Here is a 27142-nt window from a genome sequence, read left to right as displayed (position 1 = left end):
CTTGGTACGTCCACGCTTGCCAGGTAAAACCTCATGTTTACCCTCCAAGGCTAACAGGTTGGACAGTTGAGCATATTGTTAGTTGCTTGCTCATAGAGGGTAGACACACTGTCATATTGTTCCCTGAGGAGTTGTTTGGTCTTCATGAAAGTTAGGAAGTGCTGCTGCTCTAGGAGGTGCTACTTGTCTTTGGTTCAGCAGGCTTCACAGCGGTGAAACCAACATGCATGGTTTATTGTTATTTGTTTGTGAACGTGTATGAGTGTAGAGGCCAAAAAACGAGTTGGATTCTCTGAAGCTTAAGTTGCAGGTTGTAAACCCCAACATAGGTGCTAGGAACTGAACCAGATCCTCTAGAAAAGCAGCAAGTGCTTTTAACTTCTGAGTCCCCTTTCAGTCTGTGATTAAGTATTTTTTATTATAGAAATTTAAAAATATTCACATAGTATAATAAATACTCATCTTGTGATTTTTAAATAGTTGCTGATAAATTACCACTTGTTTAATTTATATTCCCTGTAAATAAAGCACTTCTGATCCCAGCCCCCTGTCTCAGCTTCATTCTCATGCTTGTGTTTGTTAGAATAAGAGCAGTAGGATCTCAATCCCTTCCCCTGCTTTCTGCCCTCAAAGAGGGTCTTACTTGACTCTGAACGCACAGTCCTTCTGCTTCGACCTCTTCTCATTCTGTTCCAACCACACATGTGTTAGACTTACACACAAGTGCTGCACCCCTGGCTAACATCTGTCACCACTACTGGACATCTTTAAAAACTGACAGCCACGCTTGGTGAGTTAAAGCCAGCCTAGTAACCCGAGATCCTGTCCAGAAAACCCAAATAAGCACTCATCCAAAGTCTCCTTACTGCAACTGAGTGGTCAGAGCTCTCTGTCACTAGCTGTGGTGAGCCGTTTATTAATACTGCCTTCTGTTTGAAACATACTCCACCCTTGAAAAACATCAGACAGTTCCAGAATTAACTTCTGTTTGAATTTGAACTGAAAAATACTTTCTTTTTGTAGGATTTTTTTCCCTCTTTCTTCTTTTTGAGACAGAGTCTCATTGTTCAGCCCTGACTAGCCTATAACTTGCTATATAGACCAGCTGGCCTCAAACTCACAGAGATCCATCTACCTCTGTCTCCATGGTGCTGGGATTAAAGGCTTGCACCACTACTGTTGGCTTACTTGCTTGCCTGCATTCCTTCCTTCCTTCCTTCTCTCCTTCCTTCCTTTTTTTTGTCTTTTTGTTTTGTTTTTTAAAGATTTGTTGTTGTTTTGCTTGAGACAGGATCTCACTATGCAGATCAGGATGACTTCAAACTCAGAGATCCACCTGCCTCTGCTTCTTGGGTGCTGAGATTAAAGGCATGCGCCACTTTGTCCAGACTGAATACATTTTTGATATAGGTATTTGAAGAAAGTATTCTTTGTCAGTATTCTGTCTGTGTTGTATTTTTTTTTCCTGACAAAGAATAGAAGAAAAAGATCCTTTCTGTTCTTAGGGCAAATTCACTAGTTCTAGGAATGACTGTGCCAACTTCCTAGGCTTTTGCCTTGCCCAAGATCTAATCCTATTGGACCTTTCCTCATTGTGTGTATACAGCACTTAGAAGATTTCTTCTGGGGCTGCAGAGATAGTTCAGTGGTTAAAAGCACTTGCTGCTCTTGCAGAGGACCCAGGTTCTGTTCCCAGCACCAACATGGGGTAATTCATAACCCCTAGTAACTCCACCTTCAGGGGCTCCAACACCCTTTCCTGGCCTCTGTGGGCGTGTGTTCACAAGTAAGCATATGACACCTGCATACATTCATAAATCTTTTATTTGATGTGTGTAAGTGTTTTGTTTGTATCCATGTCTATACACATGTTTGGTGCCTATGGAGACCAGAAGAGGGCATCAGATCCCCTGAACTGTAACTATGGATAGTTGTGAGTTGCCATGTAGATGCTTGGAATCAAACTTGGGTCCTCTTCAAGAACAAGTGCTCCTAACCTCTGAGCCACCTCTCTAGCCCTGATAAGTTTCTTTAAAAAAAAAATAAATAAATAAATTCTTTCTAGGTTCTTGAGCAGACAACTAAGACCATTAGGAAAGGAAGGAGTACCAAGAGATTGGATTCTTATGTAGAATATACTAGAACCATGGGTTATGGTTTATGTCAGCTGTAATGTTTACTTGTAATCACCTTGTATTCATGTGCTTGGTTTGTTGTTGTTGTTCTGTTAGGATTGTGAAGATCCCAATCCTTTGATTCGAGCCTTGGCAGTTAGAACCATGGGATGCATCCGGGTGGACAAGATTACAGAGTATCTCTGTGAACCCCTCCGCAAGTGCTTGAAGGACGAAGACCCCTATGTTCGGAAAACAGCAGCAGTATGCGTGGCAAAACTCCATGATATCAATGCCCAGATGGTGGAAGATCAGGGATTTCTGGATTCTCTGCGGGATCTCATAGCAGATTCAAACCCAATGGTAATACTTTCTACTTTTACAGAGAGAGACGCATTTAAAGTGAGCCCTTTTCAAGGCATGCTTAACACAAGCATTGTGTTGGAGACATTGACTACTGGGTACTTGTGGGGAATAGTTTTGTGTGATGTATAGCTTGTATACGTCATATCCCTAGGTGATTTTGTTTTGTTTTTAGGATTAGTTTTTTCAGGTAGTCGTTTGTGGTCATTTCTTCTAAAACTGCATCAAAGTAAGTTTTACTGACCAACTATTGTAATGAACTCTCAAAGAACTCTAGGGTAGAAAATGGTTGTGTTCTATGTACTTAGCAGCCAGAACATAGCACTTACAGTTTTTAGTTTTGCATTCATTTGGTCTGGTCAGTGCTGAGGACTAAACCCGGAGCCTTGTGTAAGTATGCTGTTTCTGAACTACAGTCCCACTTCAGGGTGTGAGTTTGTTTCCTTCTTGACATCTTAAAATCTTGTTTATATGATAAAAGGAGATTGCGTCCCCAATGATTACTAGATTAAACTTGTTTAAATTGAGAGATTGGTACTAAGAACATGGAGGATTTTTGCCCACTTACTTTAGAGTTTATCCCTCAACATTCTGTCTGTGTGTTGAAATAAGGTTTCAGTATTTAGGATCGCCTCTAACCTGTTATGTAGCTGGCATTGAACTCCTGTTTTCTTGCCTCCATCTCTCAGAGCTGGGATTACAGACATATGCCATCACCACGTGACTTTTTTTTTTTTTCTTTTTTGAGACAAAGTTTTGCTACCTCGCCTCAGCATAGGCGTAGGTCATCACAGCCTGCTAAATAATTCTTGTCTGGTACAGTATTTCTTTGAAGATGAATTATAGTAAGAGATAGTCAGTGAGTAACATTAAGTTATTTTTTATTGCTGAATTCATTCATTCATATATATATATGGAGAGAGAGAGAGAGAGAGAGAGAGAGAGAGAGAGAGAGAGAGAGAGAGAGAATGTTAGAATTTGCCTGAAACAGGTGTCATCTTTTCATCTTTTCCTGGCAAAAATTCTGTTCAAATCTGTTCTTTGAAGTGTTACTTGTTCATCTTTCTCTGGCTTTCGCTTTATTATCCTTCTAGAGTAGCAGAAAGTCAAAGGAGGAAGCGTATACCTTATACTTTCTAAGGGTACAGGCCGTGCTGAGTATCAGTCAGGAGTCTTCAGCCACTTTGTCAGATTAGAAGTAGATGTGGAAGGGCAATGACTTCTGATAAAGTATCATCAGATGGATTGGAAGGTGACACCCCCCCCTTTTTTTTTTTTTTTTTTTCAAGATAGGGTTTCTCTGTGTAGCCCTGGTTGTCCTGGACTTGAGTTGTAGAGCAGGCTGGCCTAGAAATCACAGAGATTCTCCTGCCTCTTCCGGGATTAAAGGCGTGCACCACCACACCCTGCCACTGTTTTTTTGTTTTGTTTTGTTTTGATTTTTGATTTTTGATTTTGCTTTTGGTGAATTTTATTTTCACTCCCTGGCACCCTTTTAAAAAGATTCGTAAGTAAAGAGGCTTTTTGGCAATACTAATCTGTGCTTTTTTAATTAATTAATTTGTGAGGGTGTGTGTTGAGGTGTATGTGTGTTTTGAGGTGTGTTTGTGTGAATTGAGGTACATGTGTGCCATGGTGTGCTGTGGGTCTCTTCTCCCTCCATGTGGCTTCCAAGGATCAAGCGCCTGTCACCTGAGCACCAGCTAGGTAGGCAGAATTTCCACCCTGTGGAACCCTATTAAATATTCAATAGAGCTAAGAATGGGTTGGGGCAAAAAATAAATTTTAACTCCTATAAGCAATTCTAGGTGGAAGGGGAAAAAGTATTTCAGACTCATGTAAATTCTTCCTTATGTAACCTATTAAACTCTAGGTGTAAGGGCTGGAAGCACAGCAGTCAGGGTTTTTGTTTGTTTGTTTTTGGTGGAGGGGATGGGGTTTGAAACCCTAGAAGATCTTTATCAGATCATCTGAGAGCATACATGCCTAACTTGCCTGGTCTGTTCAAACTTTCTCTGCAGAGGAAAGGGCTGGTGTTTTATGCAGAACATAACACTTTTCATGCAAATATAATAATGGACTTTATCATTGCCAGATCCAGTAACTTATCACTGTATTCTAATCCTACTTGTTTCCTTCATTGCCTGGCATTGAAGGCATTGCTGGATAGTTTCTATTGAAGTTTTACTTTATCATCATCGTGTATAGCAAACTGATGTTCCTGAGAATCATCGTCTTCGTCCGTTTTCACTGCACAGTCCGGATTGTGTTGGCGTTTACTATGCAGCCTAGGTCAGCCGTGAACTGTTAGCCTCGCTCTCTCGGCCTTGTGAGAGCTGGGATTGCTATCACTCCTGACTATTGCTGACACTCTTTAATTTGCTTTTATAAACACCAAATTTGATTTGGAAAGATTTTAAAAAATATGTTTGAGGAGATTTACAGAAAAAAATTACAGTACTTGGTAGGTTTATGAGAAAGTCACCCGTGCTGGGTGGTCTCTCCCACTGGGGTCTTTTTCTTCACAACCCACTAGACCATTTCTTGTCTGTGTGTTATAGCCTTCCCTAGAGCATGTGTCAGCATTAGAAAGCAAATGAGGTGTCTCCTTGCTGACCAGACACCTGCCTTCCCGGGAGCTTTCTCGGTGGTGATGACGTTTTCTTTGGTGCTGCTGCAGAGGGGCCCAGAGTGCAGAGGTGAAAGAGGCATCCTCAGGTAGCCAGGAAACACACAGATGCCACCTTCTGATCTGGAACCCTACTTTTTACCCTTAGTGTACCTTTTACTTTGTAATCTTAAACACAGTATTACAATTACTGAAAAGTAACCTAAAGTAAAATGCTAGAATTTGCGCCCTAGTTTTCTCTTATGGTGAGATCAGATGCTAATAACAGGTAGACCAAGTGCATGAGCGGTCAGTAACATCAGAGGTCCAGTGTCAGAGCCCTCACGTACCAGCTCCAGCTCACTACAGAAGCTCCAGAGGCTTACTGCCGCTCGGTGTTGTCTGGAAAGAGAAATTTAATTTGTAGTGTCCGTATGCTAGGCACAATGATAGATGCTTTCATGTAAAATATTCCACTCAGTTGTCCCATCTGTCTGAGGTAGAAGCTGTTCCATGTTAGAGTTTAATATGTGCACTTAAGAGATCGAGCTGTCTCAATGCGGTGCAGCTAGTGTGCCACAGCCAGGATTCCATCCTGGTTCTGAGTCCCAAACCCAATCAAGACTGCTACCTTCATGGATATTTATAAAGAATTAAGTTTTAGTGTATGCTTACCCCACACACCTAGGTATGTTTCATTTTTACAGAATAGTATACATTTTGAATACATAAAAGTCTTTTAATTATCTGTGTACTGTTACTATGAAATATCTGTCTTCTTTATCTAAAGATGGGCATGAAATTTTACTCTTTGCTCGAGTGATTTTGTTCCATTTTTTCTCAGGCTGTCCCACAAGGTGGCAGCACTGCACCTTCAGAGATGAGGTCTAAAAGGACGACTACTTGGAGAGATTCTACCACAGTGTTCTTAGAGTCCTCAGTTCACAAGGGCTTCCTAGAGAGGAAGCAGCACAACATGCAGAAATGACTTCAGAATCTTCTGATCTGAGAATAAAATGTCAGTCAAGAGCTGGCAACCCTTGGAGTTATGTCAGTTGAGACTAGCATTGGTGTGCCTTGCTGGAAGTAATCTTCTCTTCTGTCATTTTTGGGGTTACTACTCACCTCATTTTCCTGTAGTTGGTTTCACTGCTGTATTTGAAGCTGACTCACAGTGTCCTAGCTGTCTGTTTGATACTGGGTCTATGCTGATGCCGCTTAATCTTCCTGTTTCCTCTTCTGAAAAGGAGAGAGACTGCCCTCAAGAGATGGGAGTGTACAGGCTGGAGGGCGCTCAGTGGTTAAGGGTGTGCACTGCTCTTCCAATTGAGCAGTATCTATGTCATAACTGCTTGTAATTGCAACTCAGGGACTCCTACACCCATTTCTTGTCTCTGAGGATCCCCCAATCGCAAGCACACACACACACACACACAGAGAAAGAGAGAGAGAGAGACTTTTAAAAATAAAACATTTTTTATATAAAAAATTAGACCAGGCCCGGTTAATGCATGTCTTTAATCCAAACACTTCAGAAGCAAAGATAGGTGAATTTCTATGAATTTGAGACCACTTCGTCTGTATAGACAGTTCCAGGACAGCTACATAGAGAGACCTTTTTGTTTTGTTTTGTTTTTGTTTGTTTGTTTTTTAAGACAGGATTTTTTTTTTTTTTTAGGTAGCCTTGACTGTCCTGGAACTTACTCTGTAGACGAGGCTGGCTTTGAGCTCATAGAGATCTGCCTGCCACTGCCTCCATGTGCAGTCCCTCCCGTGTGTGTGTGTGTGGGGGGGTGGGGGTGGTGGGTGTGGATGTGGATGTGTGTGTGTGTGTGTGTGTGTGTGTGTGTGATTGTTAGCACCCATGTGAGTGCTGGGGATCTAACCCAGGTTCTTTAGAAGAGCAGCCTATTAACTGGTGAGCCATCTCTCCAGCCCTGGATGCCAATGTTTTAATCAGTTTGTGTATCAAGAAAGTTCAGTTTTCTTTCCTCTCCCACTCTGGGTTGTTTGTTTGTTTGGTTGGTTGGTTGGTTGTTTTTTTGTTTTGTTTTGTTTTGTTTGTTTTTTTGAGACAGGGGCTCCTTAAAGCCAGCTCTAAATTTCTGGTTTTCCTGTCCTTACATCATGAATGCCAGGATTACAGGTGTGTACTACCACACTTGGCTATAAATTTACTTTTAGAGAAAACTTCCTTAAGGTCTTTTTTTTCTTACATTCTCTTTCTTTTTCTGAGATTATAGCAGTGTTCCTAAGATAAAGGGTAATCTTTCAGGGAGGAAGTATTAGACTTGTCTTAACAGTTCTGAAACACAGTGACACTGCGAGTAAGGTATCACTTTTATGTCACTGTTGGGATACCAGGATGTTTGCTGCCAAGATTGAGCTTGCTCTTTGGGGACTTGCCCCTAAGTCCCAAACCGATATTGTATTGTTCTTTGGAGAAGGTTCTTTGGGAAGAAGGGAACTCTTAACTTAGTACTTAGTGCTTTATCTTTCCACTTTATTTTCCAAAACAGGCACCATTGTCCAAAATTTCAAAGAAATACAGATAGTAGAAACTTTGACAAGAAAGAGGCCTGGTGAACAGCAGCTGCCCACTTTCCCTGAGTCTTTTTCTTCATCTGCCTCAGATGCAGTGTAACAGACTTCAGGTTCATCACTGTGGGAAGCATGATTCACTAACCATGAGAATACGAAACACTCCATCTTGGGCTTGCCTTGGGTGATTTCTGGAAGCCCAAGAGTCTGAATTGATTGGAAGATGACAGCAGAGGGGTAGAAGTCACCTTTGGGAGCTTTAGAGGACAGGAAGTCTGCTGCAGGCTGGGAGAGTGGGTGGCTCATCTGCCCTGTCACTTGGTTGGCGATTTGAGCAGTGACACCTTCTTCCCTCAGGCTTTGATCAACACAGTCCTCTCATCTGATCATTCTGTATGTCTTTATTGGACTGACTCTGCAGTATTTGCTTTCTTATATGATTTCTTATATGCTAATGATTACACATTGCCTATTTAAGCATCAGAGCTTACACTTCATCCCCTGCATTACACACTTGCTTTAATTTCTAATGGCCTGTAATTGTAACGGGGATTCTAAATCCTCAGTGTATTTGGTATCCTGGTCTTCCATGTTTCTACTTCCTTCAGTGCTCATGGTTTTTACATTTTCTGTTACCAAACCTTGTATTTTAACTTTAAACACCACACACACACACACACACACACACACACACACACACACACACACACACACACACAGACAGGGGGATACATGAACAGAAATGGTTATGGTAGGAGGTTCGTTTTGGATTGATAACCATGATTGGATGCATTGACAAAGCAGTCAAAATAAGCAGGCGACATACGACATTTTGATTTTTTTATTCTAAAATAAAGTTAAGCATGCTATGCATGGGAGATGTTTCCTCTGCACGTGAAGTATCTGGAAATGATTATTGTTTTTTGGGGTGGGCTGCTGCTGCTGTTTGTTTTCAGACAGGGTCTCATGTTCCCCAGACCAGCCTCAAACTTCTTACATGACTGAAGATGACTTTGAACCACTGATCCTTCTACCTCCACCTCCCATGCTGGGGTCACAGGCATTGTTTCATTCTTTATGTATCCTAGCGTTATGAATCTCATGCATGATTATGGAGTGAGCAAAGGCATTTGAGAAGAAGCTAATGTGTGTTGTCACAGATGATATAGTCCGTCTGATTTGTTTTGTGGCAACGTAGTGTCTTATAATATTTACTAAATAAATCAGGTTCTTTTCATCTGGGACTATAGCTCAAGGGAATTCTGTTTCTGTTTTCTACATAATGATGGATATTGCTAAATTAAACTGTCTCTTCGATACCTGCTTTCTGTGTTTACTGCCATGATTGGTATGCTCTGTAGATTACCTTGACAGTGTGGTCAGTAAAACTGATGTCTATATCTAGGTTATAGCCATCATGGTTTTCTCTTGCTTAACTGTAAAACTCAGTTTCTTAAGCTTTTGTCAGGGGCTTTAGTAGGAATCAACTATGAATTAAGGTAGTGGGAGCATTTTTTTTAAAGTATGTACTCGCTAAAGCTTGCTTCTTGATACCTATCACTTAGCTTATGAAATATTTATAGTCAGCCTTATCATGCTAATCTTAACCTCCGATCTTTGCTGTAAAATATATTTTAAAACATACCTATACAGAGCCATAGGGTAGTATTTTTATTTTTTTATTTTATTTATTTATTTATTTTTTTTTTCCGGAGCTGGGGACCGAACCCAGGGCCTCGCGCTTCCTAGGCAAGGGCTCTACCACTGAGCTAAATCCCCAACCGGGTAGTATTTTTATTATGGTGTTTGTGTATGAGTGCTTTTGAAATTTTAGAATAACCTTAAGTATTGTCGGTTACATTAAAAATAGCCTATAATTTTTATTTAAGATACTGACCTTGTTTGTAGCTGCACAGTTCCCATATCAGTAGATCAAGGTGCAAGTGTGCTTTCTCATCTAGGCTGGCAGTTTTCCTCTTACTGTGTCAAAGGAAGGGTCCATTGGGAAACCATATTTCACTGGATGTAGAATTTCGTGAACTATAATACATATGATGAGTTCTGTATCCTTATGAAAAGCATCCTCCACTAACATAAGGGCTACTGGGGGCTGGAGGAGGGGCTTAACTGTTAAAAGCAGTTACTGTTCCTCAGAGGCTCAAGCTCAGTTCTTAGCGGCCACACTTCAGGGGACCCAGTACTTCCTCTGGCCTCAGGGGCACACGGCGTACACATGTACATATAGGCAAAGCATGGCGCCCAGAGAGAAATGCCATGATTGATTATATATAAATGCACTCCAGTTTTAGAGATCTAAGTGCAAAAAGGTTCAGTTTTTACTTGATGAGTTAGAGTAATACTACTACCGTAAATTTGTATAGGCTTTATGATTTTTGGGTTTTTGAGACGAGGTTACTCTGTGTAGCCCTGACTGCCCTGGAACTTACTCGGTAGACCAGGCTGTCCTCAAACTCAACACTGCCTCTGCCTCTCGGGATTAAAGGCATGTGCCACCATCATGCCTTGCATGGAAATTTTTAAAAATATTTTTTCTTTTTTAATGATTTAGTTTATTTTTATTTTATGTGCATTGGTATTTTGTCTGGATTTATGTCTGTATAACAGTGTCTTGTCCCCTGCAACTGAAGTTACAGATAATCATGGGCTGCCATGTGGGTCTTGGGAATTGAACCAGTGTCCTGGAAGAGCAGTCAGTACTCTTTTTTTTTTTTCTTTTTTTTCTTTTTTTTTTTTTTTCTTTTTTTTCCGGAGCTGGGGACTGAACCCAGGACCTTGCACTTGCTAGGCAAGCGCTCTACCACTGAGCTAAATCCCCAACCCCCAGTCAGTACTCTTAACTGCTGAGCCATCTTCCCAGCCCCATAAACTTTTTTTGTAAATAATTAATTTTATTTTATGTGCATTTATGTGAGGGTGTCAGATCTCCTGGACTAGAGTTATAGACAGTTATGAGCTACTGTGTAGGCGTTGGGAAATGAACCTGGATCCTCTGAAAGAGCAGCCACTGTTCTTAACCATTGAGCCATCTAGCCTCCCTGCCCCCCCCCCAAATTTCTTAATATTATTGGACCTGTATTCTCAAGTTAAAATTAATCTATTAAAATTTCCCTGGTTTTTCAGATGAACAAACTGCATGGTACAAAGATTGTGTGTTCCCCAAGCATTGCGTACTAATGAGCTCTAGTTTCAGGTCCGTTTACCTTGCTCATAGCTGTGCGATAATACTGAACAGTCGAGTGTCACCTCCCTGCTGTCCATGTGCACGTATAATTTGACCTAAATTTTTCTGTTACATAAGGCAAATATTTATTAAGATTTTACTTTTTATTTAATGTATTATTATTATTATTTGTGTGTGTGTGTGTGTGTGTGTGTGTGTGTGTGTGGTCTCATTCTGTAGCCCAGGCTGGCCTGGGGCTTTCACTTTTTAGCTAGCTGTGATAGCTCCAAGCTGAAAAGGACCTGGGATTAGAGGTATGAGCTAACACCCAGTTTAGCTTCATTTTTTTATAGCTGTTGGTTCGTCATAATTTTAGTTTCGAGTGTTGCTGCAGTGGTTAACATTTCAGTTGTGACTCATCTGCGACTCTGCTAATACATGAATTACTATAATTCTGGAGTGCCTGACTACCTGGAAGCTGTGTATGCTATCATGCTGGGTTAGTGCCTGTTTGAAAGCAGCCCATCTCTTTCTGTCCAACTGGGTAGAATGCTTAGGAGTGACTTGAGATCTGTGATCCTACCAAGGTTGTTTGTGTGTCAGTTTGGTTTCTCTGAGCGTATCAAAGTCATTCTCTGTTTCTTTCCCAGGTGGTGGCTAATGCTGTAGCAGCATTGTCTGAGATCAGTGAGTCTCACCCAAACAGCAACTTACTTGATCTGAACCCTCAGAATATCAATAAGCTGCTCACAGCCCTGAATGAGTGCACCGAGTGGGGCCAGATTTTCATCTTGGACTGCCTGTCTAATTACAACCCTAAAGATGACCGGGAAGCTCAGAGGTCAGTCTGTCTATGTGGGTATCAGCTGATGGTCTTGCCTGACTGAATAATGTCTAATGTCTGCTCTTAGCGTGAGAGACTATCAGATTGAGGAAGGTAGAAAATTAGGGGGACATTGCTATCCCTAGCATATTTTCTCACTGGACTTAGGCACATTGTAACTGCTAACCCACACAAAAATAGTTTAGTTGTTTCTATGAATATTTCTGCGAAAGCCTCCCTCATGTCGTTGCTGGTCTCCCAGGTCCTGGTCATTTGGGAAACAAAAATGATGAATGTGTGCCCTTATAATAACACACTGTCTATCCTGTTAGCTTCATCATGCTCATTATTGAGCTGAACAATACCTGTAATTTACTACTAGGACAAGTATATTAAAGTCAGCAACATCTATGTGTCTTGCCATTGTATATAGAAGTCACGTTAGACTACATTTAAGGCTTTGAGAACATGTCTTGATTGTTCTGCTCAGTCTTTCACCATTCCCTGTTGCAAACGTTCTTTGACTGTCAGAACTTTATTATCGAATGTCATTAACATATGTACATAAGTACATTTCACTTTACAAAGTTGGAGTTCCTACCAATTTTTAAATTGACATGTTGTATTTAAAAGCACTGTATTAGACAAAGTACTTCTGAAGAATTGCTGGCTCTTCATTAAAGTTGACATATTTTAATTATGGTAGATAAGAACCTTCCTTGTCTGGCTGAAGCTGATTTCCAAGCTACTAGAATGTAAGTTCTCTTCACTTGTCTGGGAAGTAATTCCTTCTAGACTTAACTAGTGCTGCTGGTAGTTCCTTTCCACCAGTGAAGTATGTTATATTCTGGAGAGAACTTTACCAAGAGTTTTATTTTCTGTTGGCCCTTCATATTACACTCATTAGTTCACTGAGTTAATAATTAATTCAGCAGATATTTCTTAAGTCCATTGTATGTGCTAGGCTCTGTTCTAGGTTGGGAGTGAACAGCAAACAGACAAAAATCATGGTCTTCCTGCACCATTTATTCTAAAGAGTGGGAGTAAGGGTATACACAATATGGATATTCCGTAAACTGTTTAATAGTTCATATTCATTACTAAAGCTAATGTAAGGCTCTAAGGAATGGCAGATACTTTAGAGTAGGATTAGAAAAAAGCCAAAGGAGTAGCTCTGCGGTGACTTAATGTTCTGCTGTGATATGCAAATTTCTGAGGGTAAAATAAACTAAAAAGCTTCTGCGGGGGGAGGGGGGAAGAAAGAAAGAAAGAAAGAGACTGCCCTCCACACACGTAGTTTGATTATTTTGAATCAGGGTCTATGCTGTGTAGCATGAGCTGGCCACAAACTTGTGACCCTCCTGCCTCTGTATCTGTTTGTTCTTTGTTTATTTGTTTATTGAGGCAGGATCTCACTATGTAGCCCTCGCTGGCCTCAAACTAACTGTGTATTACACGGAAATAACTCAGAAATCCATCTGCCACTGCTTCCCATGGACTAGAGTTGGAGCTGTGCACACCACACTCAGCAAGATTTCACTTTATTTTTTGAAATTATACTTTCTTAAAGAGCAGTAATCAAGAAGGTCTCTGTAGGAAGGTGGACCTCGTTTTAAAGGCCTGGTGGAAATCAGGAGTCAGCCATATGCCCATAGGAAGAGAGTAAGCAGCTCACTCAGGATGTTGCCCAAGAGCTAGCAAAGTTAGGTTGATTTCAGAGAACAAAACCAAGCCCTCATCTGTTTCTGAGTCTTTCTTACTAGCCTAAAAACAAGAGGTTGTGTAGTTTTTCCTGCCATCCCATTTCCTCCCCAAGTCCCAAGTGGTTGACACCTTTCGCTATGATTAATATTTTGAATGCTTGATTTGACATCCTGTAGGTTGGGTAGAGATGAGCTGTGAGGCAGGGAGCGCTAACATTATGTGGGGAGACAGAGGACTGAAAACAAGAAGGAAACTGGTGTGAGTGCAAGCCTCGGGGGTTGCTAGTTTCCTTCTGGTTTGGATCTCCCTGTTGCTGGCTTCTGGAGTCTGCTGAGGCCCCTGCTCTGCCTGTAGTTTGCTGGGAATGCGGCTTTTGGGTGTTGGATCCCATTTTGACTTAAGCATGGGGCTTTGACTTTCTAACTGGATCTTTGGTTTATTACTACCTGGGCCATGGAGCGCTGGCATTACTGACGGACTGAGTCAAGCGAAGGTACCATAATCCTGGATGCTAATTTTCCCTTTCTGTCCCCAGCATCTGTGAGCGAGTGACGCCTCGGCTCTCTCATGCCAATTCTGCAGTGGTGCTTTCAGCAGTAAAAGTTCTGATGAAGTTTCTAGAGTTGTTACCCAAGGACTCTGACTACTACAATATGCTGCTAAAGAAGCTAGCGCCTCCACTTGTCACTTTGCTCTCTGGGGAGCCAGAAGTACAGTATGTTGCCCTGAGGAACATCAACCTAATTGTCCAGAAAAGGTGGGAAATAGTGACTTGGTGACTTTAAAATGTTTGTGATCTTGAAATTAAGCTTCATATCAATGCTCCATAGACTGATGCTCTTCATTCCTTACTGTGTGGAAGCGAAACGTTACAGAGTAGCTCAGCTTGCCCAAGAACAGCCGCTTACAGTCTTTCTGTTCTTTCCATAGTAACTAACTAGTGTTGCAGCTCAGGGCTGTTTTGGCTTTGCTCCCTTGGTTTCTATTTTTGAAACAGACTCTGTGTAGACCAGGCTGACCTCCGTCTCACAGAGATCTGCTGCCTCTACCTCCCCAGAGCTGGGGTTAAAGGTGTGCAGCGTGGCTTCCGGCCAGGTAGCTTTGAAAGTGCTAACCCATGGAGAGTTGTGTTGAGAGCTGGGATGCTCTTCCTTGGCCATTCTCTGTGGTGACACATGCCCTCATATTTAAAGGATGCAAGTCAGACTCCAAGTGGAGTTGGCGAGAGTAGATGGGCTGGGAGCGTAGCTCATGGCAGAACGCTTGTTTAGAACAGGCTAAGCACTGAGCTTGACAGGAGCTTTACTTTGTGGAAATGAAAATGTTACATTTCGGTCCTCAGCTCCGAAAAATAGAAAGAAAAAAAAAAAAGAATGTTACATAATAGTGGGGCTGTTATAATGGGGGTGGGAGGGAGGCACAGTAGAGGCTCAGACAGGACATTTATGAGGGTTTTCCCTCTGAAGAGGCCAGGCAGGAAGACTGACTTGATTTTAATACAGGCTGAGTAGGATATGCCAGTAAATACATTCCGTCACCTTCCTTTCTTGTATTTTGTATCTCACAGGCCTGAAATCTTGAAGCAGGAAATCAAGGTCTTCTTTGTGAAGTACAATGATCCTATCTATGTTAAACTAGAGAAGTTAGACATCATGATTCGTCTTGCATCTCAAGCCAACATTGCTCAGGTTAGACCTTAAGCCGTCCTAAGTTTGTGCCAGCTTAGAGCTTAAGATCTGCATTCAGAAGGCCATGAATTGCTCTTGGAACTCTTTAAAGGTTACCCACTTCTTGGATATTTGACAGGTTCTGGCAGAACTGAAGGAATATGCCACTGAAGTTGATGTGGACTTTGTTCGCAAAGCTGTGAGGGCCATTGGACGGTGTGCCATCAAAGTGGAGGTAAGGCTCCTGAGGAGATGAGATCACACGTATGGGATTCTGGGTGTTCATTATTTTACAGGGTATGTACATTGGAGTTTATCAAAATAATAAAGCACACACTTTTTTTAAATACTCGTTTTTGTTTATTTTATCTGAGTACACTCTAGCTATCTTCAGATACACCAGAAGAGGGCATTGGATCCCATTACAGATGTTTGTGAGCCACCATGTGGTTGCTGGGAATTGAACTCAGGACCTCTGGAAGAGCAGTCAGTGCTCCTAACTACTGAGCCATCTCTCCATCCCTAAAGCATATACTTAATGAATAAAATAATTTTTAAAAATTAATTTAATGTATATGGGTGTTTTGTCTGCATTATGTGGGTACCTTGCGGGTGCCAACTACCTGTGTAGGCCAGAAGGGGGTTTCATACCCCCTGGAATTAGAGTTCAGATGGTAGATTATGAACCACCATTTGTGTGCTAGGACTCTAACCCAGGTCCCCTGGGAGAACAGCCATTGCTCTTAATCCCTAAGCCTTCTCAGGCCCAGATTAAAGAGTTTTTAACAGAAATTGTCCCTGGTTCTTTCCCTTCTTTACCTAGACCCACTTCCCAAAAAGTATAACTTTAAACTCTTTTTTAAGTTAATTTTTCTTTTGATACTTCTATATCTATAAATAATTTTGTTATTATTTATTGATTTCTTAGTTATAGATTTTTACCTGTTCAACACCCACTTTCCCCAAGCATTTTGGGATGCTTGTCGGTTTTAATTTTTAAGACTGGGTCTTACTGTGTAGCCCAGGCTGGACCCAAACTCACATTCCCTTGGCCTTAGTCGTCCCAAATGAAGGATTCCAGGCATGAGCCACTGTGCCTGACTTTCATTTCGTTTTCTTTTCCACACATTGCTTTTGGTTAATGTATGTCCTTAGGTGTTGTATTTTTGTCTTGATTTTAACTTTTTTGATACTACCTATTTATTTTTTGTATTTATATATTTATTGTTTGAGGAGGCAGCATGAGCCAAGGTACATATGTGGAGGTCAGAGGACAGTTTGTAAGAATTGGTTCTCTCCGTCCACCATGAGGCTCCTGGGGCTCAATCTGAGGTCCCTAGGCCTAGTGGCCAGTGCCTTTTTTTTTTTTTTTTTTAATCCAGTGATCCATTTGGCTGGCCCCAATACAGTACCACTTATTGATTGCTTTTTAGACTTATAGACTTTCCTAGAGTCTAGATTGGACTTGTAGCTTAGTGATTTACTTACATCATACCTCCATCCCCCTTTGATAACTAAATCTGGAGGCTTATGAGAGTCAAAAGTTTTAGATGATATTATGTGCTTCCTTTTGAATCCTGACAAGAGGCCTGTAATGACCTATAATAGTTCAGAGGGATAATTGTTCAGACTTGTCATTGAATTTTGGGGACTTTTCTCATGATCCTGTCCTTAAAAAAAAAAGTTACAGTATTAAGAAATCTATTTTATCAGTTTATTATATAGTCAATTAATAAAAGATGAATAGAAGCTAGATGTGGTGACACATGCCTTTAATCCCAGCATTTGGGAGGCAGAGGCAGGCAGATCTCTGAATTTGAGGCCAGCCTGGTCTACAGAGCAAGTTCCAGAACTGCTAGAACTACGTAGAAAAACCCTGTCTCAGAAAAGCAATAAAGAAACTATTCTAGGATATTTTGAGCCATGTATAACTGAGAGAAAAATTTATATTTGTAAGTCCATACAAAATTTGAAGGAAGTTTAGAAACACACTGTGCAGGCGGCCAGAGAGATGGCTCAGTGATTAAGAGTACTTGCTGACCTATTTTGAGAACCAGAGAGCTCAGATTTCTTGGATGCTACAGGGCAGAGGTGGGGGTGGGGCTGGGGGTTTGGAGGGAGGCGGGATTGAGGGAAAAACCAGTAAAGAAACACCAGAAAAACCCTATTCGGTCTTTGTTTACTTAAGAATTCCAGTAAGGACCCCCGATTTATATGTGTTCTTTAATTACCTTTCTTTACTCATACCCTCCCTGGCTTATTTATTATTATTATTAGTTCTATCTTCCCAGCTGTCCAGGTTAATGTTTACTCGTTTAACAGAACTTTGTGGAAGGTACAGATAGAGCTCTGTGGTAGAGCTCTGGACCAGCCGCACGAGGCCCTAGGTTTGCTTCTAGCAAAATACAAAGAACCAAACCAAAACCTTTTTCAATTTGTTTTCTAATGATAAAATCTGGTATATTCCTAGAATTTTTAATGTTGATATACTTGGAGCTGTAGCAGATTTAGTACCTGTCTGACTTAGTCAATGTACGTTTCCTTTTTTATTTTTTGTGTTGAGATAGCGTTATTGGATTGACTTAAGTTTTGATGTTTCTCTCCTAGCAATCAGCAGAACGCTGTGTAAGCACACTGCTTGATCTAATCCAGACCAAAGTAAATTATGTGGTCCAAGAGGCAATTGTTGTCATCAGGGACATCTTCCGAAAATACCCCAACAAGTATGTCAAAATTCTTGTAATTGTCTTTCTCAAATCATTTGGAAAACATATAAGTAAGGTGCTTTGAAATTGACTTTTAATAATTAAGAATTATTTTTCTTAATATAACTGGTCATAGTAGCTCTTTTTAATGAAATGTCAGAGATGCATAAGTGGGTAGCAAACTAAGACTTCTAGTTTAAAAATGGGAATGGAGTTTCAAGTTGGCCCCATGTGCTGGGATTGCAGACATGTGTAGCTACCTTATTATTTTGTAGAGATGAGACAGGCTTAAGCGTCTACTGCCTCTCGGCATAGACTAAGTCAAACACATAAGATTGTTTGTGGTCAGAGTTACCATTGAACAGGGAGCCTATTCTTTCCTAGTTGTCTAGACACACACACTTTTATGTCAGGCAAATGATTATGTACTTTATCCCCTCAGAATGGTCTTAATATGATAGATGAGTCATATCTATATGAGTAGCCTTTAGAAGAGGCTACCCTTCTTAAAAAAAGCGGGGCAGCCACGAGGTTTAGTTTGCATAGGGCCCACTACCTTGTGGGAAAGCCTTGTAACTGCTCTCATAAGAATAGTTTTACATCACAAAGTTTTCAGGTTGGAACCTTTTAGTTTATAAAACAAAAATAATTTGATTCTGAGACACACAGTCCAGAATTCGTGTGGGATTTGTGTTTTTGTTGTGAGGTTTTTTTTGTTTTGTTCTGAGAAGTGTTATTTAGAAAGAGGACTACAACCTTTTTCTGAACTCCTCCCAAAAGTGAAGGATTGGGTTTCTAAACTTTTTTTATAGGTTAAGGGGGGAAAAAGCTCAATGGAAAAATGTGTAAGACTTGTGTAAACAAGGGGTTATGACAGTTTAAGTTCAAGAAAATAGTCAAAAGTCTGGTTTAATAAGTAGGAATAGGGCAGATACTTGGCCTTAGTATACTAGTTATCCACATTAATTTGTTTCAGTCTGATGTTTAAAATCACATTCGCCAGCTAGATCTGGTGACATAGGCCTATAATCTCAGCTATTCAGGAGGCCAAGGCAGGACAAGTACAAGTTCAAGCCAATCTTTGCAACCTAGCAAGATCCCATTTTAAAACAAGAAAACAGTAGACTTAATATAGCACTCATTGGGAAAGAGTTTGCCTTTCATGTGCTAGATCCTAGGTTCAGTCTTTAGAAATAAAAAACAAAATTTTAAATTATGTTAGTGAAGGACATAGATTTAGCATGATGAACATGGGAGAGCCATTGATTTATAAGAATAAAAATAAATTATTGAACTTATTAGAAGCAGGTCATTAGTGTATTATATTAGAAAGAACATAAAGATCTCTTTTGTAAAAAGTAAATGTGTGCTGGGGAGATGGTTCAGATAAAGCACTTGCTGTGTAAGCTTTAGGACCAGAGTTCTGATCCCTGCTACCATAAGAGTCAGGCCTGCTTGATGGCACCCTTGTGAACCTAGTGCCAGGAAGCGGGAGATAGCTGGGGCAAGCCGGCTGGCTAGACCGGCTGTGTCTATGAGCTCTTATTTTAGAGAGAGACCTTGCCTTGGTTAAAGTGGAGCAGGCATTAAGGATTGCACCCAAAAATAGAAGAAGTGCAATACGAGACAGTTGTGATTTCTGACTTCATGAACTCTTATAAAAGTTGAAAGCTTAGTTACTAAAACATAATTGATCTAGTTTTGTGGGCACACACCTTTAGTACCAGCACTCAGGAGGTAGAGGTAGGTGGATCTCTGAGTTCAAGGCCAGCCTGATTTATAGAATGAATTAGAGGACAACAAGCTACATAGAGTCCCTGTCTCAAAAACAAAATGAATAAACAAACAAAACACAACAAACCGTAATTGAAGAACAGTGGTTCACAGTCATCTGTGACTCCACTGCCAGGGGACCCAGTGCCTCCTTTGACCTCTGCAGGTACCTGGCCTTCATGTGATGCACACACATATATGCAAGCTAAACGGTCATATATACAAAATTATAAAGTTGTAAATAAAAACATATTTTAAAGAATACTCGGAGAAAAATTTAAGCCATACAATTTTGACTTACTACCTTCTGTCGAGTAAAAACCTTTGTGGCTTGGAGTCCCTTGTGCATGGTTTTTTGCTTTAGCTTCTGCTGTTAAATGCAGTTCTTACTTAGTGCATCTGTCGTAACAGGTATGAGAGCATTATTGCCACGCTGTGTGAGAACTTGGACTCCCTGGATGAACCCGATGCCCGAGCGGCTATGATTTGGATTGTAGGAGAGTATGCTGAAAGAATCGATAACGCCGATGAGTTACTAGAGAGCTTCCTGGAAGGTTTTCACGATGAAAGCACCCAGGTAAGTCTCTTCCATCCTGTGCCCCACAGTGAGGATGGAGAAGGTAAAATGTTAGCTAGTTTCCTGTGTGTGTGTGTGTTTGTCGTGGTTTCCTCTTCTCAGAAGGGATGACCCTCTGGTCAGCACTGTTCTGTAGAATAGCTGCAGAGCTGAGAGCAGGGGTCTTAGACTATCCTGGGCACTGGAACGTTTGAGGGCTGCGCTCCCAGAGAGAGAGAAGCACCTACCGAGTCAGTTCTTACCTGCTGCGGGTGCTGTTCCTGAAGTGAGCGAGCTTCCTTGCAGTGATGGTGAGCAGTCACGAGGTTCTTATTTTCCGTCACTTAAGGGTGACTGCATATTGTCCTTAGTATTTGCTGTTGCTCGTTACAGTACAGCACAGCGAGGTTTGAAAAGATTGTCTATAGATGATTAGATTTCTCCCCATCTGTCCCTCTCTCCTACTAAAATCAGAGTCAAAGGCCCAGAGAGGCAGTCAGATTATTAAGCCCTTTCTCCCTGGCATCTGTGCTCATAGCAAATAGAAGTCTGTGTATGTCATCCATTATAGTAATTTAATAGGCTTAATATTAATAGTGGCACAGCAGGCTCCCGCTAATTGGCTCTAATCTGACACAATTTTGTTTTGGCTCTTATCCCAGTATGACAAACGATTTTATGAGTCCTTCAAACTTGTTAGCTTTGGCCAAAGTAAACACAGTTTAATCAAGAGCCAATCGGTCTTCTTTGTGTGTGTACTTTAAACAGTACATTTAAAGGCTGGCTCAGAGGGTAAAGGTCATTGCCGCACAAGCCTGGCAGTCTGAGTTTGGTCCCTGGAACTCGTGTAAAGGTGGAAGGACAGAACTGACTGCATGATGGGAGTTGTCCTTGACTTCCATGAGTGCGCTGCAACACATGCATGCACACACATCATGCATTCAGACACGTCATCGTCATCATAATTTTTTTGATTATTAAAAAGAAAGAACAGTTGAAATCTGGCCCAGAAACAAGCCATTTTTGATACCAAAGCTGCTACTGGAAAGAAAGAGGCTCCTGACGGTCAGGGGCTTCGTGCTTCAGAGATTGCTCTTGGCTGCTGTTTGTTACACTGGCTCAGCTTTAGCCTCTCATCTCGTAACCAGCATCAGCAATTCATAGTTGAGGAAATAGGAACTAGAGATGATGTCGAACTTTGTTTTTTAGGTGCAGCTCACGCTGCTTACCGCCATAGTGAAACTGTTTCTCAAGAAGCCGTCAGAAACACAGGAGCTGGTCCAACAGGTCTTGAGCTTGGCCACACAGGTGAGAGATCTGAGAGCTTCCATTGGTTAGACTGGATGGTACGTCTTGTCTCATTCAAGGCTGCTGTTGCTGTGGTGAACTCCACAATGAAGAGCAACGAGGGGGGGAAAGGCTTTATTGTTGCGTCACCTGAACCATAGTCTGTTGAAGGAAGCCAACAGGAACTCAAACTCAGCAGGAAGCTGGAGGCAGGGGCTGATGCAGAGGCCTTGGAGGCGTGCTGCTCACTGGCTTGCTCAGCCTGCCTTCTTATAGAACCCAGGACCACCGACCCAGGCTTGGCCTTTTTCATAATGGGCTGAGCCTGCCCCCACCAATCAGTGATTAAGAAAATCCTTGCTGGGTTGGGGATTTAGCTCAGTTGTAGAGCGCTTGCCTAGCAAGCGCAAGGCCCTGGGTTTGGTCCCCAGCTCCAAAAAAAAGAAAAGAACAAAAAACAAAAAACAAAAAAGAAAATCCTTGCTTACTGTCTGGTCTTGTGAAGGCGTTTTCTCAATTGAGCTTCTCTCTCTCAGATGACTCTAGTTGAAATAAAAGTAACCAGTACACCTCTCAAGAAGGTTCACTTGGGGCAGGCTTTAGTTCTGAAAATACTAAAATGATGCCTCTTAACAGATTGTGCAAAATTGTATCTGGCTTACACAAGTTTTAGCTTAGCTAGTTGAGACTGGAGAGGTGGCTCAGCAGTTAAGAGAATTTGTAGTTCTCACAGAGAACCCAATTTTGTTTCTTAGTCCCACATGGTGGTCCACAACCAACTGTACCCCCCAGTTCATTGGAACCCACGCCTCGTCTGATCTGTGCAGGCTCCTGTACATATGCGGTACATATGCATACACTCATGAGCATACATATACACATGAAATAAATTTTAAAATACAAAAATTTATTCTGGCTGACCCCAGCTTTTGTGATAATCTTGAAAATTTGATTTAGATTATATATTATCGATAATATGAAAATATATGAAAGTGCTGGGAAATATAGCACTTGCCTAGAGTACCCGGGGCCCTATACTCAGTTTTTAGCACTAGAAAAAAATCATGTTACCATTCAGATCCATAAAAATCAAAATGATTTTTTTTTTCTTGGAGCTGAGGACCGAACCCAGGGCCTCGCGCTTGCTAGGCAAGCGCTCTACCACTGAGCTAAATCCCCAACCCCATGATTTTTTTATTTATAGTGTAATATGATGATTTGGTAATGTCTTGAATTGAATTTGAGAACAGGCTGGCTTTAACACAATTGTCAGTTAAGATGTGTATCTACACATGGAATCTGATTCACAAATTAACCATTTTTCTGTCTGTTTCTTCTGTTTCTAATGGTATATTATGAAAACATCAACCCCTTCTATAGTACTTTGCCAGTTCTGGGCTATCATTTTCTTATTACTAATTACTTAAAAATTCACTTGTGGGGTTGGGGTTCGGTCCCCAGCTCCGAAAAAAAGAAAAAAAAATTCACTTGTAAGTGCTCTGGGAAATATTTTAGAATTTTATTTTAATTTTTATTATGTGTATGAAAGTACTTATGGAGCAATGTGTATAATATGGAACTAGTTTCTATGCCAAAAGCATGTGTGTTGATCGAGACAGACACATACAGCCTAGTCATGGTTATTGGGAGTGGAGGGTGGAGATCAGGAAGGGATTGGATAATTGTCAAAGATTTTCTTTTTATTTTGTACCCTTATAAATCTGGTGTGGCATGATTATAATTTGTTTGCTAGCTTTTCTTTTTCTTCTCAGGACAGGGCCTCATCTCAGTATGTAGACCAGGCTGGCCTTGAGCTCAGTGAACTTCTATCTCCTGGATGCTGAGATTAAAGGTGTATGCCAGTACACTCAGCAGATTATAATTTTTAAGCCATGAATATGCATAGAATTATTTTAAAACTAGAACAAACGGAGCACTAAATTCAAGTGTTACTCTTTTTGAAGGCACATACATTTATTTGTATGTTGGTTAATGCTTCGTTGTTGGGTGTTCCGGGATTGCTGTTGTTGTTTTAATTTGTTTACCTCTATGAGCTCTTGAGTCAGGCACTGTAGTAGTCTCTTTCTATTACTGAGACTTAGCCAGTGTCTCCAGGAGGTGAATACAGTTACTTGAATCAAGAAGGAAGTTATGGGGCTAGAGAGATGGCTCAGTGGTTAAGAGCAATTGCTGTTCTTGTAAAGGAACTAGATTCAATTTCCAGTACCTGCATGGGGGCTCACAATGTCTATAACTCCAGTTCCAGGGAATCTGATACAACTTTCTGGTTTGCACAGGCTCTGTATACACATAGTACATTGTAGTCAAGTAGATACATATTTATAAGTAACAATTTTAAGGAATGAATTAGGAAAACAGATGTAAGGCATAATATGTGTCAAGAAAATTCCTGCCAATATTCATGGCCACATTTATTAATTTTTATTAGTTAATTAATTTAGAGAGGGTGTCTTGCTATGCAGCCCTAACTGGCTCAGTACTCAGTACATATCCTGGATGCCCTCATTCATGCAATCCCCCTGCCTCAGTATCCTGAATATTGGAATTAGAGCATGTGTGTACTTCCACATATGGCCTAGGTAGCAGTTTTGGGTTTTTTGTTTAAGCTTACACCTGAGAGCTAAGGAGACAACTTGGTGGTTAAGAGTATTTACTGTTCCTGCAGAGGACTTGACTTCATTTCCAGCACCAACAGAGTTGCTGACCACCATCTGTAATTCTAGTTCCAGGGGCTTTGACACCCTCCTCTAACCTCTGTGGGCACTGCTTATACATAGTGTACTTACACAGATGCAGGTAGAACATTGGTACCAGTAAAATAAAAAATATATTTTTTTAAGGCTGACACATTTTTATTTATTGCACACGTCACACTGTGCTTATAGAAGTCAGTTGACAACTTGTGGGGGTTCATTTCTCTTTCCTCCTATCATATAGGTCTCAGAAGTTGAATTTTCCAAGGCCATTTAACTGTTACTGGATTAAAGTGGTTTTTTTCCTTCTCTTCTTTGGACTGTGAGTCTGGGCATTAGCCCATCTCAATATATGTTTAAGTTCCTTGAAACACTAGGCAAATAGAATATAGAGAATATAGGCATATAGAATATAGAGAATATAGGCATATAGTTATAACTATAGACTATTAAGTCTCAGTAAAATATCATTTTAGTAGCTAATCTGAATAAGTCACTACAACAGTGCCTTGACAGTAAGTCTGGCACCTTGGTGTCTTTGTGGAGAACAGATCCATCTAAGTCACCTTGCCTTTGCTTCTCCTTAGGATTCTGATAATCCTGACCTTCGAGATCGGGGTTATATTTATTGGCGCCTTCTTTCAACTGACCCTGTGACAGCCAAAGAAGTAGTGTTGTCTGAGAAGCCATTGATCTCTGAGGAAACAGACCTCATTGAACCTACCCTCCTGGATGAGCTCATCTGCCACATTGGTTCTTTGGCCTCCGTGTACCATAAACCTCCGAATGCTTTTGTGGAAGGGAGCCATGGCATTCATCGCAAACACTTGCCAATTCACCATGGGAGGTAAGCAGGTGCAGGTCTCTTCAGCGAGAAGTGACTTGCGTTTCAGCAGTTTGTCTTCCTTCTGTGCTATACCTGGAAAAGAGCTTGCTGTGCATTCCAGTCTTGCTGCTCTAAAGAGCTTCTTTCTCTGACTTCCAGTCTAGGAGCACAATAACACTATAGACAATTATGGTGGATATTATCTGTATTGATAACGTTTGGGAGTTACTTAAGTTCTGGTAATGTGTTAGATACTGGGGCTAAGGAGATAGCTCAGTTGGCAAAGGGAATTTGATCTCCAGAACCCAAGTGGAAAAAAGCTAGGCCTGGAGGGAGTGCCTGGGCACTGAGGAGCAGGAGACTGGAAGTTGTTAGAGCCCACTGGCTAGCCAAACTAAACAGTCAGCTACAGGTCTCAAGGAGAGATGCTTTCCCAAAAAGCAAGGCAGTGTGGACTGGAGAGACACTCAGTGGTTCAGCTTTGTTGGTGCTCTTCCAGTGTTCAATTCCCAGTGCCACACTGAGTGACTTACAACCCCCTAACTCCAGCTCCAGATGATCAGCATCTGGTCTCCTTGCATCTGGAACACATGCAGCATACACTTAGATACAGAAAGATACACATAAATGAAAAGAAAGATATCTTTCAAAAAAAAAATAAACATGGCCCCTGAGAAATAACACTTCAGGTTGTCCTCTGTCCTGCATGGGTTGGCACATGCCCACATGCACAGAGAACCGTTATTAAGATATTATTTCTCTTGAATAAATGAATATGGGGAAACTATTAACAAAATACTTTGGCAGGATTGAGATGTATAAACAGCTTAGAGTCTACACATAGATACAGTTTTCCATTACGCAGGTCTACTTTGTGTTGTTGCCACCAAATTAGGTTAATGAGATGAGTAAGGAAAGTGTATTTGGAGCAGAGCACAGGAAACATGCAATTTCTACCACGCTCAATCTTATAATCAGGGAAGGGGAACACTAATAAACTCTTTTTGCTTTTGTTTTTCTAAGACAGGGTCTTATGTGCTTGAGGCTCCCAGAACTCATTGTGCAGCCTAGAAGCTTCCCATGAAGCTAGGATTGCAGGCAGGCCTGGGCAACAGGGCCTGGCTTTTTACATAGGTCCTTATCAAAGCCTCTTATCCATATGTACTTATTCTTGTCTTTAAAGACTGATACAAGAAACATTTATACCCCTTTGGTATAAATGGGGGTGATGGCTTAGGAATATACTTCAGTGCTTGAGTGCTTGCCTAGTGCCTGCGAGGCCCCTATGTTGAATCCCTAGCACTCCAACTCATCCAAAACCAAAAGGAGTGAGTGTGTGTGTATGGGGGGGGGAGGGGGAGGGGAGGAGAGGGAGAGGGAAGGAGGAATGGCAGGAGAAGAGAGAGAGGAGAGAGGAATTGCTGAAAATGGCTTCTCTGTACAGTCCTTCCCTAATTGTTCTGTGACAAAAGTTAGTAAGTGCTGTACTTGTGACATGAAATGCAGCAACCCTGGAAAGCCTGAGCCTGCCTCCTGTAGAGGTTCAAAGGTGGCAGTGCTGGGCCTTTAGAATCACTTGGCAAAGAGTGAGGTGCGGTGGTCTACCTAAGTGCTATTGTGCTCTACCTTTGCCGCTGCTCTGTGAAGGTGTCTGATGAGACAAGCTAATCTTTGATAGCTTTGATCTCTGACGGCATTTGCGCAGTAACTTACATGACTTCACAGTGGGAAATGCTAGATATTGAATTTCTTGGGCATATACTTATGGTTTGTCTTGTTCTTCCATATTTCTCTACAGGACTATCTCTTGTCCTCTGACTGTACATACCCTCTTAGAATATTCTTTCATTATAGTGAGGAAAATTATGCATTTTGCCTTCTATTTTGAGGTACTAATAAATGTACATATTCTGTCATATTTCTTAGATGGCTCATGTTGTAAGTTGGTGGAATTTCACATGCAAAGATTAGCTTATGTGTCCATGTATTTCTTACATCTCCACTTCTGCTCTTATTTGTCCCTTCTTGACATGGCTTTATTGATAGTTCTCAAAAATTCTCTTCAGTCTCTGCAATCCCATGTTATTTCAGTTAGTTTTCATGTGATAACTTCTGACAGACACAAACACCTTAAAGGAGGAAGCGAGGAGGGCTGGAGAGATGGCTCAGTGGTTAAGAGTACTGACTGCTCTCCCAAAGGTCCTGAGTTCAAATCCCAGTAACCACATGGTGGCTCACAACCATCTGCAATGAGGTCGGATGCCCTCTTCTGGTGTGTCT

At 41.2% G+C, this 27142-nt stretch overlaps 1 protein-coding gene across 5 annotated transcripts in view; it reads left to right on the top strand.

Annotated features, from left to right (window-relative positions):
- Ap2b1 (adaptor related protein complex 2 subunit beta 1) overlaps nt 1–27142 on the top strand; it is a 105437-nt gene that overhangs the window by 21297 nt on the left and 56998 nt on the right. For all 5 annotated transcript variants that reach the window (XM_032912741.1, XM_032912740.1, XM_032912739.1 and 2 more), the window contains 9 exons: nt 2232–2477; nt 11458–11648; nt 13870–14091; nt 14902–15022; nt 15141–15236; nt 17609–17724; nt 19891–20056; nt 21245–21343; nt 24624–24883. In XM_032912741.1, coding sequence (XP_032768632.1) covers nt 2232–2477; nt 11458–11648; nt 13870–14091; nt 14902–15022; nt 15141–15236; nt 17609–17724; nt 19891–20056; nt 21245–21343; nt 24624–24883 — 1517 coding nt within the window. The remainder of the gene's footprint in view (nt 1–2231; nt 2478–11457; nt 11649–13869; nt 14092–14901; nt 15023–15140; nt 15237–17608; nt 17725–19890; nt 20057–21244; nt 21344–24623; nt 24884–27142) is intronic.

Source organism: Rattus rattus, chromosome 9 (genome assembly GCF_011064425.1).
Source record: "Rattus rattus isolate New Zealand chromosome 9, Rrattus_CSIRO_v1, whole genome shotgun sequence".
NCBI lineage: Eukaryota > Metazoa > Chordata > Mammalia > Rodentia > Muridae > Rattus > Rattus rattus.
This window is presented reverse-complemented; position numbering and strand designations above follow the sequence as displayed.